An 18,695-nucleotide genomic window follows, 5' to 3' on the forward strand; every position below is an offset into this window, starting at 1 on the left:
ATTTCAATTGGATATATTTGTAAAGATACCAACTGCTTGACAAATAACATGTCATATGAGAGTTAAGCAATGTGCTCAGCTAAGGGCTGAAATAACAATATGTTCTTTGATAGCATAATGATTGTCTAAAAAGTTCAAAAAACTCAAGATTCAATTAAATCTTTGAAAATATCTTGGACACAGTGCTATTGATGATGGAATAAGACCTTCAATATTTAGGGAGATATCTGTAAACAATATATAAATAGAAAAACTTGGCAATAGTCTTCCACAGAACTAGTTTAACTATCAATTATTGGAATTCCAAGGATGTTATAATACTCAATGGCTTAACCTGAATATGCAGTAAAACCAACATGGACATATAGCCCTATTATAATTCATTGATGGTCAGCAATACCAGTTTTCCTCACCTACTCTCATAGTCGTAAAGAAAAGAGTAATCCTGAGTTCGAACCATCCACATTTCTCTGCAAGAAACATCGGATATGTAATTACCTGCTCGATAAGTACCAGGCACAGCCAGTTCCAGGTCATGACACTTCAGCAATTCAGGTGAAACAGACTGGTAATGCATGAAAAATAATTAAGAGATAATAAAAAGAGAAACAATGTACCAGCAACAAATAATTAATTCTTGCCTGCAAATCTAGAGTAGTAAGACTTGGAAGCTGTTTATCAATTCTTTTGAAAACATGATAATACAAGTCCCATGCCTGAAAGTCCAAAGATTCATCATAATGCCTACATGAACTATAAAGAAAAACTGACAATGTCTTTTATCATTAACAAAAAAGACCTGAGTAAGTTCAGCATCCTTTCCAGTACTTCTGTATTTTAAGCAGCAATCGCGTGCTTCCTGTAGTTCACGACCATATGTCTAAAAAGACATAACATAGTTAGCATTAAATAAAATACATTCAATTAGAGATATATTGGGATCATGAAAAATAAAGAATGACCAACTAAAATAAGCAACCAAGTGTTTCCTACAAGAGGCTAGTCACTATTGAACTCATGCAAATGTGTGGCAGCATAAAGAGATGATTTGTTCCGAGAAATTCCCAAAGAAAATTCCACACCAATACTCATATATTGAATAAGTCACAACTGCTACCTACATTCCACAAAATTATGCACCACAAATAGAAGCTAAGGAGCAGACCTGTAACCCATAGAAAGACATCAACCTCCCTTGAGGGAAAAAAATACCATTTGCTGAGATGGAAATACAAAGATCAAAATCTTGCCAAAATAAGTGAAAGTTCTAACCACTAAGAGTCTAGTGAAACAAAAAAAAGGATAGAGTCTCAGGAAAAAAAAATACTCATTTTGTCAGACCCTATAGCCCAATCTAATCATAGTATTAACATAAGAATCACCTTTGGAACAAGAAATATCACAAGCAAAATCAAGAGTTTTGATAGTTCATAAAAGACCCTAGTAGCAATTATTTGATTCAAATGGTAATAAAGAATGATGAAAAAATAAACAACAAAATGTTTCCAACAAGAAGCTGGTCACTATTGAACTCATGCAAATGCCTTACAGTAGCCTGTTCATGAAATTCATGGAGCCTTCTTGATCTTGATATTGTTGTTCTATCAAGTCTTATATACAAATATCCATACATTACAATCTCCACACACAAGAGGAAACAAACTATCAATAACTCACTGAGAAACCAGTTTGTCCAACACCTGCAATTTATGGATAATGAGCTCATGCACCATGTGCTTATGTAATGATCCAATCACATAAAATATATGAAGAGACAAGCTTAGATGAAAAAAATTACTAAGTATCTAGGCCATCATAGAAATGACTAGATTTCAGTTCTGTTGGCAGGCTATCATCAACTTCATCTGCTTCCTCTGTAAACTATAAATTAAACGTATGCAAGTATACTAGTGTTCCTACTCCTATATTAGATCAGCTTCACTTCCTTAGTATTAGTCTTTTTGCATAGAACCATCATCTTTCGAGATCCTACACCATAAGTCATAAAAATGTGTTCTTTCTCCTGTTGCTCACTTTCCATTCTCTCTTCCAACATTTTAGGTCAGTGGTTATCTCAAACAACTGGAGAAAAAAAGGAGAAAATACCTGAACGAAAGCATTTTCTATAAAGGTCTCTGGTCCTTCTTCAAGCTTTGCATGCAAAGGTTCTAATGCAGCAAGCATACCCTCAGTATTCTTCTCACCAAAATACAAGCGACTGGCTTCCTCCAAAGCTTCATGCCACATTTCATGCCACAATATTGCAACCCTAATTAACTCTTGTGAGACAAGTTGCGCCTATAACCATGAATTCCTCACATCAGGAAGTTCCATTTCAATAATATATCTAAACAATTCATCAGGATATATAATATTTACCTGATCAACAAGAATACCATGATGCTGGCGAATTTTTTCAACAACATCCTCAGCTGCACGCCTCCGCAGTGTGCTGACTGACTTGCAAGCTACCAGCAGAGGGTACATAAGTGCCTGCAATTAAGAACTTTTAAAAATACAAAAGAACCAGAGATCAACATAAGCCATTACAAAAGCCTTTTGTCAAGCAGCTTGGTTTCGTAACTGCCAATCCAAATTAAAGCTTTTCCAATGACCCGAGTTTTTTCTACCATGACTACTCATCCTGTTCAATTAGTTTGGGTATCCATTGAATGGGTTGGGATAGATTCAGATGAAGTGGTAGATACCTGTTATCCCAATGCAATGAGCTTGGAATTGCATACCCTGTCCCGTGTGCATAAATATTTTATGGGTATTATTGGACATATCATTATTAGAGCTCGTCTTACAAATTTTTAAACATATTTTATTTAAGAAATATCAAATTAGGTGTTTTCCAAGGTTCAGTTTATGGTTATTTTACTACTGGAATATCAAAATATGCTAAACTCATGACTGGTTCAGGTTTAATTGTGTACGTTTTGGGAAGTGATGGGACTGAGTATGGGTAAAATTATAAGAACCCAAGTATGGGGTATGGATTTGGATGTAGCAAGTGGATAGGGATTTGGATAGTTAAAAAATTTGAGGGTACCCAATGGGTTGCCACCCCTAGCAGCTGCTCTCAAGTCAACGACAAGTTATTCTAGCAAATTGATGTCAAATCCACTACTTCTTTCTCATTTTAAACTATCGCTTGTTTCAAAATGAAATATTAATTATGTTCGTCATAATCATGCTTTAACAAGCTTTTTTCAATTGAGAAAGTCAAGGACAAAAGCAATCAAAAGCAGCAAACAATGTTTTATTAACTGATTTTTATGGCCTTGAATCTGATTAGGATTTGACTGATTTCACTTAAGCTTAAATTAGAAAGAAATCACAATATGAGACCCTGAAATGATCATCTCAAATTGAATACAATAGAATACTCTCTTTCTCCAAAACAAGGTTGAAAGAGCAACAACAGAAAATAATTAGATATGAGAGAGAGTGAGAATACCTGTGGATGCACTTTCCCAATTCGTACCAGTAATGATTGTATCAATTCCCTCACAGCTTTATTATTTGAGTGTATCCTGGCAATTATCTGTGGTAGTACTGCTAACCACATTTCAATCTTAACATGCAAAAATCCTTTCTGTAGTGCCATCTGAACATCAGATGTTGCTCCATGGTTGAACCACAATGTGAGAAGGCGAAGAATATCCTGCAGCAAAAATTCATCAATATTAACAACCCAAATAAATTTTTTTTTAAAAAAAACTGAATATGAATCTATGAGCAAGTAAAGTCTTGACATAGTCTAGTAACCACTATAGATAACTAATCACGGTGACAAACAAATCCTTTCACAAAAGAATGCTTTATGAAAGCAAATGAAACTAGAAACATAGCATAAGTGATCAAAAAGTATGTGAGTTTCAAGCAGTTGATTTCACAAGTTTTTAAGTTTGTATTGATATTCACGTTGCTAGTATAACAAATTACATGTGTGCTAGGACAACCATCTCTATGGACTATAGGCCTTGGAGCAATATTAGAATGACCAGCAACTGTGACCTTGGCAAAACATCAAGTTGATGTTGTGGTTGGATTTGAGCGAGAAAGGTTTAGAAAAAATCTTCAGAAATGATTAGAAGAATACAAGTGCTAAAAACTCTAGAAAGAAATAAGAGTATACAAGTCCAAAATTGCCAAACCATTGTGACTATATAGAAATAAAATAACAAACTAGAACTTAAAGATTCAGTGTAGAATCTGACTTGGAACCAACCAATCATGTGCTTATTAATTTCACAAAGGATAATGGATGCTCTCTTCACCTCCCACATAATCAGCACGTGCACATGGAAAGATTGTAGCTTAACTATTTAAACAATCAGAACTCCACGACAAGCAAGTGTCCACAACATTACCACACAGTCCCACATACACGGCAAACCTTTACCAACCTTGCTATGGCTTGTGTGCCACGTTGGAGAAATTTAGGGCACCACCTTATTGAAGACAGAAGGATTAAATATGCCCCACCTATCTGCGGTCAGCTGGGTGGACCTTTGACTTTGCCATTGAACTTTATATAAGACTTCAGACAAGGACTATTGATGGAAATGAATGGCATATCTTCATCGTATGTACTTAATTAACATAAACCAAAATTTCACAATTATGACTTCACAGACTACAAAGTAGAACTCACATTTCGATTCTAAAGAAAACTTGCTAAATTTACAAGAGGAAGAGATGACACAAGGATAAAAATTTAATAGTATATAGGTTGTACACCACTGCTCACATTTTAATGGATTATTTTTTTTACTACAACTCTCCTGATTGATAAAAGTGGTATTAACAGGTAAAAGCAATCAATTCAGTTTGAACTAATCCAAACAACCAAATCAGCTATTTCAATATGATTTAACTTGGTTTAAATTATAGATTAGGTTGGTTGGTTGAAGCGAACAACAAAGATCAGGTACATTTCAGTTCGGTTCAATTTAACCCAATTAGACACTGTAATTTACTAGCCAAGTTACTCAACCTTAGGTGCAAGTAACTATCACAAATGTGTATCCAACATACTTATTTCTACAAGTGTTAACACATGATCAATATAAAATTGAGTGTCCTCTTTGAGTGTCAGATGCCCAAGTATCAGTATCCAACACAAACACAGAGGGATAGATGAACTCAAGTATCAGAGATTACTAGTGCATAAGCAAGTCACACTCATAACCACCTTCTCTTGAATTTATCAAGTGGAATATTCAGATAATAGACACGATAACAACAATAAGCAAAAAATCCCAAGTAATTAGGGACAATTAGTTGGAAAATAATAAGGCTCTTCAAGAATGTGCCACTATTAACTTTTAATTTTCCAAGTGGCAAAATTAGCATGGCTTTTTTTAATACAGGAAAAACACAAACTACATATAAAAAAAACATATAGACCATTCTGGAAACCAAAGATTTACCTGTAAGCTGTCATCAACTCCCTTAGCAGTTGATGCACAAGCTATGGAATAGAAATATCCAGTGACAGCCGCAACAACATACTTTGCTGCAACATCAGGACGACCTCTTAATGTATAATGAGACATCACGGCTGTATTGAATAAGGCCCACGTATGCCATGCTTTTGCCCAGTCCTTAGCATAATGTGTGGCATTTTTAAGGGATACAAGGATCTCTGTTGAGTGAAGCAAACAAAATTGAAATGCATATACCATAGAAAAAAAATGTACTATAATTCTACCAATAGCAGGACAAGGAAAGGAATAGGATACTACAAGTATTTCATTACCTTGTATTGAGTCATCATCTAATCCAGGGGAAAGTGCCCTCTTCCAGGTCCCAAGTTTCAGATATGCACGAGCAAGGAGAGGAATACTAGAATTAGGAGCATTACCCGAAACAATGGGTGTCATGGAGTGGGCATTCGTAGAAGCTAATTGTAGAGTTAAATCCTAAGAAAATCATAGATGAAAATTGACAATAGATTGAAAATTCAGTTTCTCATTAACTCTAGTCTAGTGGAAAAATAAACATGACAGTCCTACCTGTAAATTAGAAAATGCTTCCTTCCGTTTAAGATCATCACCAAGCGACCATTGATATTTCAGGTAGGCTAGAATAACTTGAGGATGCCCATGGAGCAACCAATTTCCCGGAGAACAGTCGGGATCATACTACATTAACAGAGTCATTCAAAGTCAGTCAATTATTCTCTTCTAGACTAGCCTGGCTTGAAGTTTATTTTCAACAAATGAAAAACTAACCTTTAAGAGTTTTATTAATGTAGATCTTGCCTGACTTATACGTCCACTTTGCCGGCAAAGCGAGGCAAACCTAATCCAAGTTTCAATGTCTTCACTGGGTGGAAGGACCAATTCTCTTACTGTTAAAACTGCTTGCCAAACCTGCATTGAGATTGATCAGGAAAACAAATGTCCAATCTTAGTAGTGAAAATAATCATCAAGAAAGAGTAAAAAAAACAGCCTTATAAAGAAATAATAGAATATCAAAGCAAGGGTATGAAAATTGGCGGTAAAATATCAGAAAATACAAGTGTTCCAAGGAATATTTAGTGCAATAAAGATTAAAAAAAACTTGGGATATGATAAAATATAAATAACTAGCAAAAGATAACCTCGACCTTAAATATGAACCTGAACAACAAATAGTGGCAGATGAGAAAACACAATGACACCAAATAATTATTTGAAAAGACCTCAGCATGTTGAAAGAAAATAAATAAAATATTATCCTATGGATATAGACATCACATAAAGGATGAAAGCTTCACCTCAACATTGCGTTTTGTTCCTTGTATTCGTTCATTCCACATATTACGAATCAATTCCCTTCGACCATCAGCAACAGGGTTACCAACTGGAAGAGTACAGTAATCAATAACCTGTTACCGAATTGAAAATTAGTTATCTAATCAATTCCTTGAATCAATATAGATTATCAAAGAACACAAAATTAGAAACAAGAAAACCTCTTCAAGCTCTGAAAGCTGTTGAACACGAACCATATTGCTATAAGCGCGTTCATAACTTTCAAGAACCTGATTATGGAAAACAACAAATAATATATAAACCTTGAATCATAAAATATCAAACATATACTGAAAATTTATATTCTATTGCTAAGAGAAAGAGATAGAACTTAAAAGATACATAACTGATCAATGACATTTGAAAATTACAGGGAAAGCAACCCAAGTACCTTGCTACTTATAAAACCCAACTAATCACACACCTCTTCTATTTCCTTTATTATAAATTTAGATTTATTTTTTTTAAAAAAAAATGAGTTCAAACCATTAAATTAAATCTGGGAATTGTCAGCCGTGAACAATGTTGATTTTACATTTCATTACCACTAGAACACTTCCTTCTAAACTATGGAAATACAACTTAGTAACATCAAGATCATAAATCACAACTCACATGGAAAATAAAAGGAAAAAAATAGAAAAACAATTTAAGAAAGGCTATGTCCTGATCAATAAACCAGAATAACCCAAAGTCAATATGCAACATAACTTGTTTATCATCAGTATTCACCAGATAATCAGCCTTATTAAAGAGAGTCAATAGAATATAGACATGAATTTTACTCTCATGAAACGTAGACTATATATGGAATTACCCCACATAACATTTGGAAATTTGCATCAAATTCAGGAATTAGATAAAGCCACATTGTTTCTTGTCTATCTTATCTAGCATCAAATCACAAACTACATAAGGCCACATTGTTTCAATCCTCAATCTTGTCTAGCTAAAATGATATTTCTCAATTCTAAAATGATTCTGCAGCAAGCCATTTCATTAAGATATTGGCATCCTAAGATTGACTAGTTCAAGATATTTCATTTACACATGAGAATTCTGATGAATTGTGTCCATGAAAAGAGGAAAACAAGAGCTCTATATGGCCAGAAACAATAAATCATGAGAATGCAATATTTTATGCTGGCTAGCAAGGCCACACATCCATCTTTGTCATCTGGGCTTAGGATAGGCATTGAAGGAGATGGCTTTTCACCATTTATGCAGCAATCTTAAATGATAAGAGCTAAGCAATATCTAATGGATTCTTTTCCTATACTGAGTAGCTAAACCTTTTTATACATGAGTTTTTTCACTGGACAATGTATAAAATGACAAACCTAGACCATGGAAATCACAATAACAATGAGATTTTTGAAAGACAAAAAATAGATTAAAAGTTTTATGATCAAAAGTTTTTTACTTGCATTATGAACTCAACTAGGTAGGCTCCGGTTTTTGGTGAGAACTTGCATTTACAGAACTACTCGATAAGCTCATAAGCAAAACCACTATGTCGATATTAGTAAATTCCTTACCAATGCAGCCAGTTCAGTTGCTAAACACTTCCTTGCTCTCTCAACATACAGACGAGCTTCATCATACTACAAGAAAAAAGTTTTAAAAAGATCAAGTGAAAAATAAATTTAAAGAAGAAAAAAAGACAAAAATGAATGAAACTAACTTTTTCACGTCGAACCATAAGAACCGCTCTAAAGAAAGCACCATTGCTACTTCCATCACCACTGGCAGTTGTACTTCCTAACATCCGTAATTTACTATCATCACCATCATCCAACTTTGAGACATATTCAGCCATGTGATCCCACTCTCCCATATTCCATGCAGCACTTGCAGCCTAGAAGGATATGAATATAGATAAATATAGAATATATAAATAATTGAATCAGCTATAATTTTGATAATTGACCATAGGAGCCATTTCTAGACGAGCTCCTGGCTCAGCAGCCGTCCATTGCTCTCGGCATAGGGCACTAAGCTCTTCCCAACGAGCCAAGGCAGCAAGGCAACGCATTCGACCTGGCATAATATTTTACATAGGCAACAAATTTAGAAACTGACAAAAGCACTTATGAACTGAAACAAAAAACATGATTCAGCATGATAACATATGTATTAAGGTTTATTATCTCAGTTTCTCTACTAAATGGAAAGGTTGTCTGCTTTCAGTGTGATTCCTAAATTGTACATGTTTCATTATACAACAAAAAAATTAAATATAATAGCAAATATATTCATGCAACACAGGTTGATAAAAATGTTAATGTGACATATGACTATAATATTAAAAATTGTGTTGATTAGTCATAAAACTAACCCAAGGTAGCATCCAAGTTCTGAGATGGATTAGAAGCCTGAGAAGATTTGATAGTGTAAGCTCTAAGAGCATCATCCCACCTTTGTAACTTCTCATACCTGCGGAAATTTGGAATTTTCATATATTCTGAAACATGGGCACATAAAAGAGAAAAACGCATCTTATAGACCATTACCATTACGATGATAAGCAACTGATAAATAAGAAAGTATAGAACTGATATTTTTAGATAAAAAGTATTTAAGGATTTACAAAAGGCTTCTCTGAGACCAAGTTTTGATAGACTATACCATGATTCCTTGAGTTGAACATCCATATATTGCTGTGAGTAAGTTAATATACCAACTGCAGCCTGGTAACACGGATGGTGGTAAATGACACAAGTGTTCCTTGATTATCAGAGAATGGAAGGACAAACTAGACTAGAAAAAATGAAAGAATCTAAAATCAGATAAAAGAAGGCAAACCTCATGCTGGTGTAACTGATTGTTAATGTGAATAAGGGATTCCACAACTGTCACAGGATTTGCACCCATTTTCTTGGAACAAGCAGCTTCAAACTCCATTTCTTTGTAATGAAGAGCCTTTGCAAATGCTCGACACTGAAAAAACAATGTTGATGATAAAATATGAAGTAGGAACAAATCAATCTGGCAAAAAAAAAATAATATCTGGTGAATTTTAGAAGAGGAAAAACCTTCTCAGCAAGAGCACCAAGCAACCTAGTATCAATTGGAAGTGGTTTCTCATCATGTTCCATAAATTCTGCCTGATGAGAATGCCAAAAAGTATTACAGTTGCAACATGCTGAATAATACCTAAACTTGAAAGGGAAAAGGCAATATATAGACCAAGTTTAGCAGAGTAGCCAGTATCTCAGGGGGAATATTCTGAGATGAGAATGCTGTCTTGAGATTCCTGACTAATTGTTCCTGAGAAGTTTCATTCATTTGAGCCCAGCAGCTTGCAAAACCAGCAGCAAACAATTCTCTTCCAACAGAGGGCTGTCATTATCATAGCCAAAATATAAATTATCAACTAGGATAAAACAAAACTAATTCATTTGTTTTACCTGCAACTGTGCAAGCTTTGCACAAGTTCGTAGTGCTGGCATTGGTGATTCTTTAAGAAGTTCAATGCTAAAATGTCTCATCCATTCAGCCCAATCTTCTTTAGTGCTCCTCTGAGAAGCTTCTCCAGCAGTTCTCAATCGAAGATCATTGATCTATGAAAGCAAAACAGAAACAGTTAAAGCAGTCCAAAAAGAAAAATATAGTCTCAACTAAGTGTCAACAAGACAGTTTTTCTTTTAAAAAAAACTCAATGATAAATAATTCTGTAGTTAAGTGTAAATGATTACAAGCTTGTAGCATAATACATCAACAAACATTAAATTTAATGTACAACTAAATGGAGAATTTACTATATTTCTCTATATAGAAGAAATCTGCAAGCCTTGTAATGCAGTTTGCAACTCACCTTCCATTTGAGACACCTAGTCACACAAAACGTCTTGTAAAATTTTGATTCAGATAATGGCAGCATCAAACAGGTAGCAGAGGATACAAGGATTTTATCTCTCCAGAAACCCAGTAATATTGAGAGTATATCACCAGTAACATCAACATCTCTATATCATTTTAATTGTCTTAACTAGAATTTGTATGGTCTCGTCTGCAAACCTTAACTATACTCATTTCACAAGTCAAACTATAGAACTTATCTTAACCTAATTTCCCTACAAACACAACTAATTGCCTCAGAACAGTAGTAATTTTGGCTTTTTATCTTATATAGTAAAGCAACACATATGAGGACATAGTAGAGGATTGAACCCAATGGCATAGGAGGATTCATATAGCAAACCTCACTTCGTGAGAGAAAGACTTAGTAGTTGTTGTTGTAGTATAGTAAAGCAACACGTCCTCATATTTTTCAAAGATAGAGACATAGTTGACTATTGATACAAACTTGAAGTGACAAGAAGATCTACTCCAAGCATTATAGTAATAACTGCTTTATAACATAAGTCATTTATGAGACTCATATAGTTACAAGATATTCCTTTCTTGCCTAAAAGCCACCACAAAGTTTTCTAAGAACTATCATAAGCTTTTAAAAATTAATAACATAAGAAAATATTACTTTTTCAATATGTTCCTTAAATAATTATGTTATTAAATAGATAATATTATAGTTGATCTTCTTGGTACACATCCAAAGAGATTTCTAGAAATTTTGTTATCCACCTCATATGCTTCTATCTATCACTCTTACCAAAATCCAGTGTTCTAAATGGCGACCTCCAAGTGCCGCCAAGGTAGGAGGCGGGCATCAACAGCACCGCCTTTGTATGAGGCACTAACTCACCTCCTTCAGCCACCGCCGCACTTGGAACCGCCACCGGCGCTGTTTCGACACCGCAACGCGCCAAGACATGTTGCCTGGCCGGCAACGAGTCTTGACACGTCGTGCAAGCCAAAGGCATCGTCCGAGACCGTGAAGCATCGCTCGAGCCCGACATAGGCCCGAATGCGTCACTCGAGCTTGAGCTCGGTGACGGGCTCGAAGCGCATCTCCCAGGCCCGAACTCATCGCGTGATCCCGGCAACGTGCCGGACTCATCGCCCGACCAAAACAGGGTACAAGAGTAAGTTGTAAGTTAGGATTTAATTAAATAACTTAGGTTAATAATTTTAATTAACTATAAAAAATTTAAATTAATTTTATATATATATATATATATATATATATATTTTATTTTAAATATTTAGATTAAATTTTTAATTTTTAATTAATATATTTTATTAAAAGTAAATATTATCCAGAATAATGATTATTTATAATTTTATATATAAAAAATAGTAAAAATAATTCAACCGCCTAGACGGTAAGCGGTCACTGGCCACCCCGCCACCGCCTACCACCATTTCAACACTACAAACATCTAATGGAATGGCAAATCTACTAATCGACTTAATTCCTCTATAATTAAACAAAATCATAGACAATTTTAATCTTATAAATTAGTAAAAAAAGATATTTCATAATTTCTAGATTTCTTAATGTTATGTTAAGTTTCATTATCCAAACAATAGCTTAATCTCCTAAATCTTCCACTTCAATAAAAAAAATATCATCCAAAACAGCATTCTTACCTACCTTAAATTTTTTTAACCTTTTAACCTAATTTGATCAAATATTATAATTAATGTATCATAACAAAATTTTCATGGGTGAATTTTCTAAATAGTAAAATATGTAATTTATAAAAAAAAACATCTTTCTAAATTGTTTTATAAATTTAAAAGAACTTTTTGACTTTTTTTAGAAATGCATATTATCACTCAACATCCTAGACAAATTAAAATACTGTCTACTATTCTTGCAAAAACAAAACAGATTGAAAGTTTGGGGAAAAAAACTTCTAGTAGAAGAGAAAATGTTGCCAAATTTACATATCCATATGGTTGGGTCCTTAGGTTAAACAACAAAACTAAAAGTTTGAAAAAGAAAATTCTAGTAGAAAGTAAACTTAGCCAAGTTTACCTATCCATATGGTCACCCCTAGGTTTATGAAAATGTAAGATGTAAAAAACAAGCAAAAGAAAAGTGCATCCAATCATTACCTTTTGACTCACTCCAGTTCTAAAAATTCAAGGTGTTTCAAATTATTTATTGACATGGACAAAGTAGGAGGAAACACTCATGAATGATTTAAATGATGACGAGTTGTTCTAATGCATAAAGAACGGATTTCTAAATTTGATAGCGCCCATAAACCTGATGATAACTATCTAAAGATTCATATTGAAGTTCAAGCTCAAGAAAAAAAAAAGTTTATCTCCATGATCTACTGACCTAAAAATGGAAATGAAATGGAAAACAGATCATATTTGCATTTTCAACTACTATCTAGGGCATTTGAATTAAATACAGGTGCATGGTATCCTGTGTGTCCCCTTTAGCTAAAAAATTAGGAACATGAAGAATCAGTGTGGGTTGTTCTTCATAAAACCAGAAACATACAAACTAATCAACCAAGTAAATTTCCCATCCTACATTCAATCTTTATGATTTCCACTAAATTTGTCTATCAAGAATGAAACTCCTTTTGAAACATGACAAATGGCATAAAAGAATTTGTTTAAATTGCTATGATTCACCTGGACCTATAGGAATTCAAAAGGTTAGATAGAAGACATTAATCAATGCTCTGTTTTGAACTTAACAAGAAACATCAAGAGTTTATTCAGAATATTGTTTCACTTATCAAATAGAGAAAAGAAAATTACTTGATGATTTCTTGGTTGTCCATTTGTTTCATTCCCTTCTTCATAACGATCAATCTCAGCATCATGGTCACTGACAATCTCTTGCGGAAACTGTTGCATGAACTTTTGCGCAGATGAACTATCAATAATAGGTGGCTCGCGTCTCCTAAAGGGCCTTTTGATCTCCTCAAAGTTCTTATGCTATAAAACAAGAGATGAGCATTAGAATACGCATAAGCTTACATGCTCCAGAAAAGCAATCCAAGGATCATGCAAAAACCCGCATATGATGCTTTGAAAGCAGCTTGTCAATCAGCCGTATAAATTTAGAGAAGTCTTCCCCAAGAGAATATGCAAGGCAACAGAGAGCATCAACTGCATCCTTTCGGAGTTCATCATTGTTTCTGATAAAAATTTCACATAAACATTGTGTTTGACTAAAGGTTAACACAAATATGGCATGCTAAGAAAAGTTGTACAAACAAATAGAGATCTCTACATGAAATACGAAGGCAAAAAAAATCCAAACAATCAAGATGCATCTGTTTCAATATACTACAATGTTAAACTAGCGATCATAGAAGTGGGGCATAGATTGGATAAATAAAATTTAATTTTAATCCAAAGATTAATATAAACAATTCAAAGGGAGGTGGAAATTAGAATAGGATCCGTAGTTATATACTAATGCACCCTAAATTAATCATAATCAAGATGGTAACAACAGCCCACTAAAACTCATCAGGAATGCAACTTTATTCTTTCTAATTTTCTTTTCACAAATCAAACCATATTTCTTTAGCTTGTCAATAGTAGGTAAAGAATTTTCATCACCACCCCCACTTTTAGATTGACTGCTAATGGAAGGTTTAGTTGGATGGGCTGTGAATCAGTGACTCATACAGATTGCCTATATTACAAATAAGTTTTTTCATTTAATAACCTATAAGAAATTTACACATAAATCCAACAAGTATCTACGATTTCCTATGTAATAAAATCACATTATCACCTGTAATATAAATCCCACTGTAACACATGATTTAAATCAAAAATAGATTCAGAAACAACTCTCTGTCGGTATAACCAATTCTACTAAAATTCACTGTAGCCAAGACGATTGTTAGATTGCATACGTTATCGACAGCAACAGTGTCAGATAAGATTAAGTGTGCTAGTAACTTTTGGATACCCTATGGAAATTATTGGGACTCAACTCAAATTTTCAAGTTACTTTTGGAAATTCCTATCAACATTAGCAGTTCACAGTTGTTTACATCCAGGTTATTCGCATCTACGCAAAGTCCACTGATTGAATATTGATAAATACCTGGGCTGGTACTAAACTCTATACTAGTAATTAAAGAGAAATGTCCATATCTAACAAATGTTGCAAAATATTTTAACAAACAAACAAGATTTCCTTCATCAAACATATGAATATTGTTTTAAAAAAAATGTAGTCTAGATGACATCTTACCCATCCAGGACCAAGATCAAGTGATGCACTAGGGATGAAACATAACCACTGACCTGAATCCATTAAGCAATTATAAGGACCACAGGTTTGAGTATTTCCCTTAAGACATCTTAAAGGATTTTTTTTTTTCAACAAATAAGCATGCAAGGCAACTAACCTGTACTCGAGGGATGAGCTTGGTCATAGTGTTTATGGCCCGCCGTCTTATTTCAACCGAAGCCTCCACTTTGAATAACCGAATGAGTGAAGGAAGAAGTAAGTGCAAATGTTCATCCAAGGTTCCTATTGAATGTTAAAGGAAAAAAAGATCAAATGAAAAGTCCTGAATAGTACTATAAAGAAATAGCAATGGAAAATAAATATAGCATAGTGTATGCACCGCCAAATACTTCCAGAGTATGCAAAATATCAGGGACATAAGAGAAGTCATTGCACCGTTCAGCATCATTCAGGACTTGTATACAACATGGAAGTATAACTGGTAGATATGTCCTAAATTCATCATTTAATGCCAGGCAAAGCTGTTCAACAAGATGTAGAATCTGCAGAAACAGAAAACAACAGTAATTGTTGTATTTTTTTCTTTTCTAAATAAAAGACACTACCATGGATGACTACATCAACAAAGCATTTTTCGTTAAAAGAAACAGAAAGATAAATAGAACAATTACAAAGTGAGTTTGCTTAGTAGCTGATCAAAGCAGATGATATGTAGGCCCATCAAAAGGTAATGGCACAGTGTGCTTCAAGAGCTGGAGGTACTGAGCCATGTCTTAAATAGATACAGCAGTTATGAGGGAGAAAAATTGAAAATTGAATATAAAATCACAGTACCAAGTTCTAGTATGGTGTGGATATACAGAACAGGTGTACATGCAACTCCATAAAGAAGAATAAATATACCAGTGTTCAAAAGTCAATTAAATTGACCAATGTATGCCTAACAACATAATGTTCAACTTCAACCAATATAGTACAATTTGGAAATCATAGGCATTTCCTATCAAGAAAAAGTCAGCTTAGCAGTCCAGAAAAAGCTCCATAATGAAACATCACCATTGCATTATGCAAATAGGAACACTTAACAGATCTGCAACTGAACATTAATACCAGTGTATAGAACAATTATATTAAAAAAAAGGCAACACGGTGCCCAAAGCTTCCACCAAGGGTCCCGAAGAAAAGTCAAATCCTGTATTGCAAGAGGCTGCTTCCACGACTCGAATCTGTGACCACAGAGTCACACAGCAGTAACTATACCATTGCGCGAAGGTTCCCTTCGTATAGGAAAATTATATAAAGTTCAAAAAATTCTAAATAGGATATAACGTTATAACAAAAAGACCATGTTATATTCTCCAAGACTAGGCAAATCTTGGATAGCTCAAACATAACTAGATTTGACTTCAAAAGATATGTTCAAGTATAAGATAAGGAATAATTGAGAAAACCAACAAGAAAACATTAAGTATGTTAGTACCATTGAAATGTTGCTACGCAGGTACAGTGGAGATTTTTTTTTAGTTTTTCAGACTAAAACCAAGATAACATAAATTTCATATCATAAATTAATAGGACAGTCCATAATAAAATAGCAAAGGTACATTCAAGCAATCCATCATCTGGCACCCTAAACAAAGCTATGTTAATGGACAGAAACAAATTTAAATATCACTTGGAAAATGTTCTTCTTACAGGTGAACCTAGTACAGGTCGGTAGGTTGCAGGTAGCACAAAAGAAGAAATCCATAGATCAGAAATGAGGTTGAGCAATTCCGGTAAGTACTTGCGTATATGCTGCACAAATTTGTACAACTACATCACTCCAAGAAATAAGAGTGAAAATAATGAAAGGCCATCACGCAATGATATTTGCATACCTGACGCACAATAGATACCAAAGTACCAAGCTTCCAAGTAATAAACTCTTTCAATCCACCATCTTCACATGTGCGAATAGCATGGAAAAGATCAGGAAGAACCTACAGACATTAAGTTAGCAACCACAGAACTGATAGCAGAATAATAAAATGCAAAATACAAAAGGGAAAAAAGAAAATATCAAGCAGATATGGAGTAGTGTATATTTTACATCTATAGTAATCGAGTAGTCTATGTCAATAACCACAAAAAAAAAACAGATCAGCAATATGAATCCTTCTACGCAATTAGTATCTATATTTAAAAATGAATTTTATCCTAATTTATAATTGCTAACCAAGTCTTCTTTGGTTTCCCACTTCCTTGATTAATGTGCATATTTGGCATGACCTCACATCGCCTAACTAAGACATTTAATGGTCGCCTGGGTATAGTCTGTATCATCTCAAACACGTCACTCGGATTTTCCCTCAATAGGTGCTAGGGGTGAGCAGTCAACCCACCAAACCGACCAACCCACTCATACTAACCCAAACCGAACCGAAAAAAAAAATCCGTAGGATATAGGGCCGGATGTAGGGTCTTGATATTGCATTATCTGATCTAGTAGGGCCGGATAGTTTTTTATCCCAATAACCAAACCAATCTGATCCACAATCACCCCTACTTGTAGCAACTACTGACAATAAGCTGCTACAGTTGTAGTAGCTACTGCCGATAAGTTGCTACACGTTGTAGCAACTACTGCCGATTAGCTGCTACAACATGTAATGAGTAATGTCTATTATCATTTTAAAATATTTTACTTTTTTGTTGTATTTATATTTATATTTTATATTTCATTAGATAACCCGTCGCCCGTCGGATATCTGACACATAAGAACCGTCGGATATAGGGTCGGATGTAGGTCCTGATATTGCATTATCTGATCTAATAGGGCCGGATAGTTTTTTACCCCAATAACAGAACCAACCCGATCCGTGATCACCCCTAATAGGTGCAACCCAATTTTCTCTCTAATGTTTTCAATTCTTGTCCACCTTATAGGTCCGCATATCCATCTTAATATCCCTATCTCTGCAACTCTTGTCTTCTTCTCATATGCTTGTTCCCCGTCGAACATTCAGTTTCATATAATATAGTAAGTTTAGGTGTTGTTTTGTAAAACTTCCCTTTAAGACAAGTACTTTAGTCTCATTATATAAAAACAAAGGAGACAAACAAAATGATGGATAAACCTACCATATTATATGGAGCTAAATGTTTGACTATAAATCAAACACACAAGAAAAAAGATGAGAGTCGTAGACATAAGGATGATAAGTTGAATGTGCAGACATACGAAAATAGACGAATAAGAAATGAGAACATTAGAGAAAAAGTTAAGATTATACCTATTGAGAGAAAATTTTCAAAGATGCGTTTAAGATAGTATTGATATGTACTTAAACAACCAATAAATACTCCAATTAGTCAATGTGAGAGCATGACAAATACACATTAATCGAGAAAGAGAGACCAACGAAAACTTGATTAGCAATGATAAAATATGATAAAATTTATGTAAATATAAATGAAAATATAATAGAGGATTGAACCCAATGATATAGGAGGATTCATATAATCGACCTCACAATAAAGACATCCTTTCCCTATGATTTTCTCCCCTACCATTATTAGTTTCTTAGTTGTTTCCTTTCCATGTGAGAAACAGCCTAAAAGTTGAAAAGCTTGCCTAATTTGAAAGATGTTTAATCGAAGGGACTTTACTAAGCATACAACAACATAAGGTCCAACATAAAATTTCATGGAAGATTGGCAATGACCAATATAGTGAGTTAAATGCATAAGCTGAAGTGTCGATCTTACATATCGGAGAAATAGAGTTAAGAGCATTGATGCTTTTAGGCA

The 18,695-nt window shown here is 34.2% G+C and overlaps 1 protein-coding gene across 1 annotated transcript in view; it reads right to left on the reverse strand.

The window, feature by feature from the left end:
• Positions 1 to 18,695, reverse strand: part of LOC122036980 (serine/threonine-protein kinase TOR-like) — a 58,446-nt gene that overhangs the window by 3,430 nt on the left and 36,321 nt on the right. The window contains exons 20-47 of the mRNA XM_042596412.1: positions 16,783 to 16,884; positions 16,598 to 16,699; positions 15,282 to 15,444; positions 15,060 to 15,184; positions 14,903 to 14,955; positions 13,703 to 13,826; positions 13,444 to 13,623; positions 10,221 to 10,373; positions 10,000 to 10,152; positions 9,846 to 9,917; positions 9,616 to 9,750; positions 9,439 to 9,500; positions 9,149 to 9,246; positions 8,741 to 8,850; positions 8,495 to 8,668; positions 8,349 to 8,414; positions 6,972 to 7,040; positions 6,774 to 6,884; positions 6,246 to 6,386; positions 6,027 to 6,155; positions 5,771 to 5,933; positions 5,442 to 5,656; positions 3,464 to 3,670; positions 2,380 to 2,493; positions 2,107 to 2,298; positions 800 to 880; positions 642 to 716; positions 499 to 565 (exon numbers count right to left, since the gene is read on the reverse strand). Of these exons, the coding sequence (XP_042452346.1) occupies positions 499 to 565; positions 642 to 716; positions 800 to 880; positions 2,107 to 2,298; positions 2,380 to 2,493; positions 3,464 to 3,670; positions 5,442 to 5,656; positions 5,771 to 5,933; positions 6,027 to 6,155; positions 6,246 to 6,386; positions 6,774 to 6,884; positions 6,972 to 7,040; positions 8,349 to 8,414; positions 8,495 to 8,668; positions 8,741 to 8,850; positions 9,149 to 9,246; positions 9,439 to 9,500; positions 9,616 to 9,750; positions 9,846 to 9,917; positions 10,000 to 10,152; positions 10,221 to 10,373; positions 13,444 to 13,623; positions 13,703 to 13,826; positions 14,903 to 14,955; positions 15,060 to 15,184; positions 15,282 to 15,444; positions 16,598 to 16,699; positions 16,783 to 16,884 (3,436 nt within the window). The remainder of the gene's footprint in view (positions 1 to 498; positions 566 to 641; positions 717 to 799; positions 881 to 2,106; positions 2,299 to 2,379; positions 2,494 to 3,463; positions 3,671 to 5,441; positions 5,657 to 5,770; positions 5,934 to 6,026; positions 6,156 to 6,245; positions 6,387 to 6,773; positions 6,885 to 6,971; positions 7,041 to 8,348; positions 8,415 to 8,494; positions 8,669 to 8,740; positions 8,851 to 9,148; positions 9,247 to 9,438; positions 9,501 to 9,615; positions 9,751 to 9,845; positions 9,918 to 9,999; positions 10,153 to 10,220; positions 10,374 to 13,443; positions 13,624 to 13,702; positions 13,827 to 14,902; positions 14,956 to 15,059; positions 15,185 to 15,281; positions 15,445 to 16,597; positions 16,700 to 16,782; positions 16,885 to 18,695) is intronic.

Source organism: Zingiber officinale, unplaced genomic scaffold, assembly GCF_018446385.1.
Source record: "Zingiber officinale cultivar Zhangliang unplaced genomic scaffold, Zo_v1.1 ctg229, whole genome shotgun sequence".
Lineage (NCBI taxonomy): Eukaryota > Viridiplantae > Streptophyta > Magnoliopsida > Zingiberales > Zingiberaceae > Zingiber > Zingiber officinale.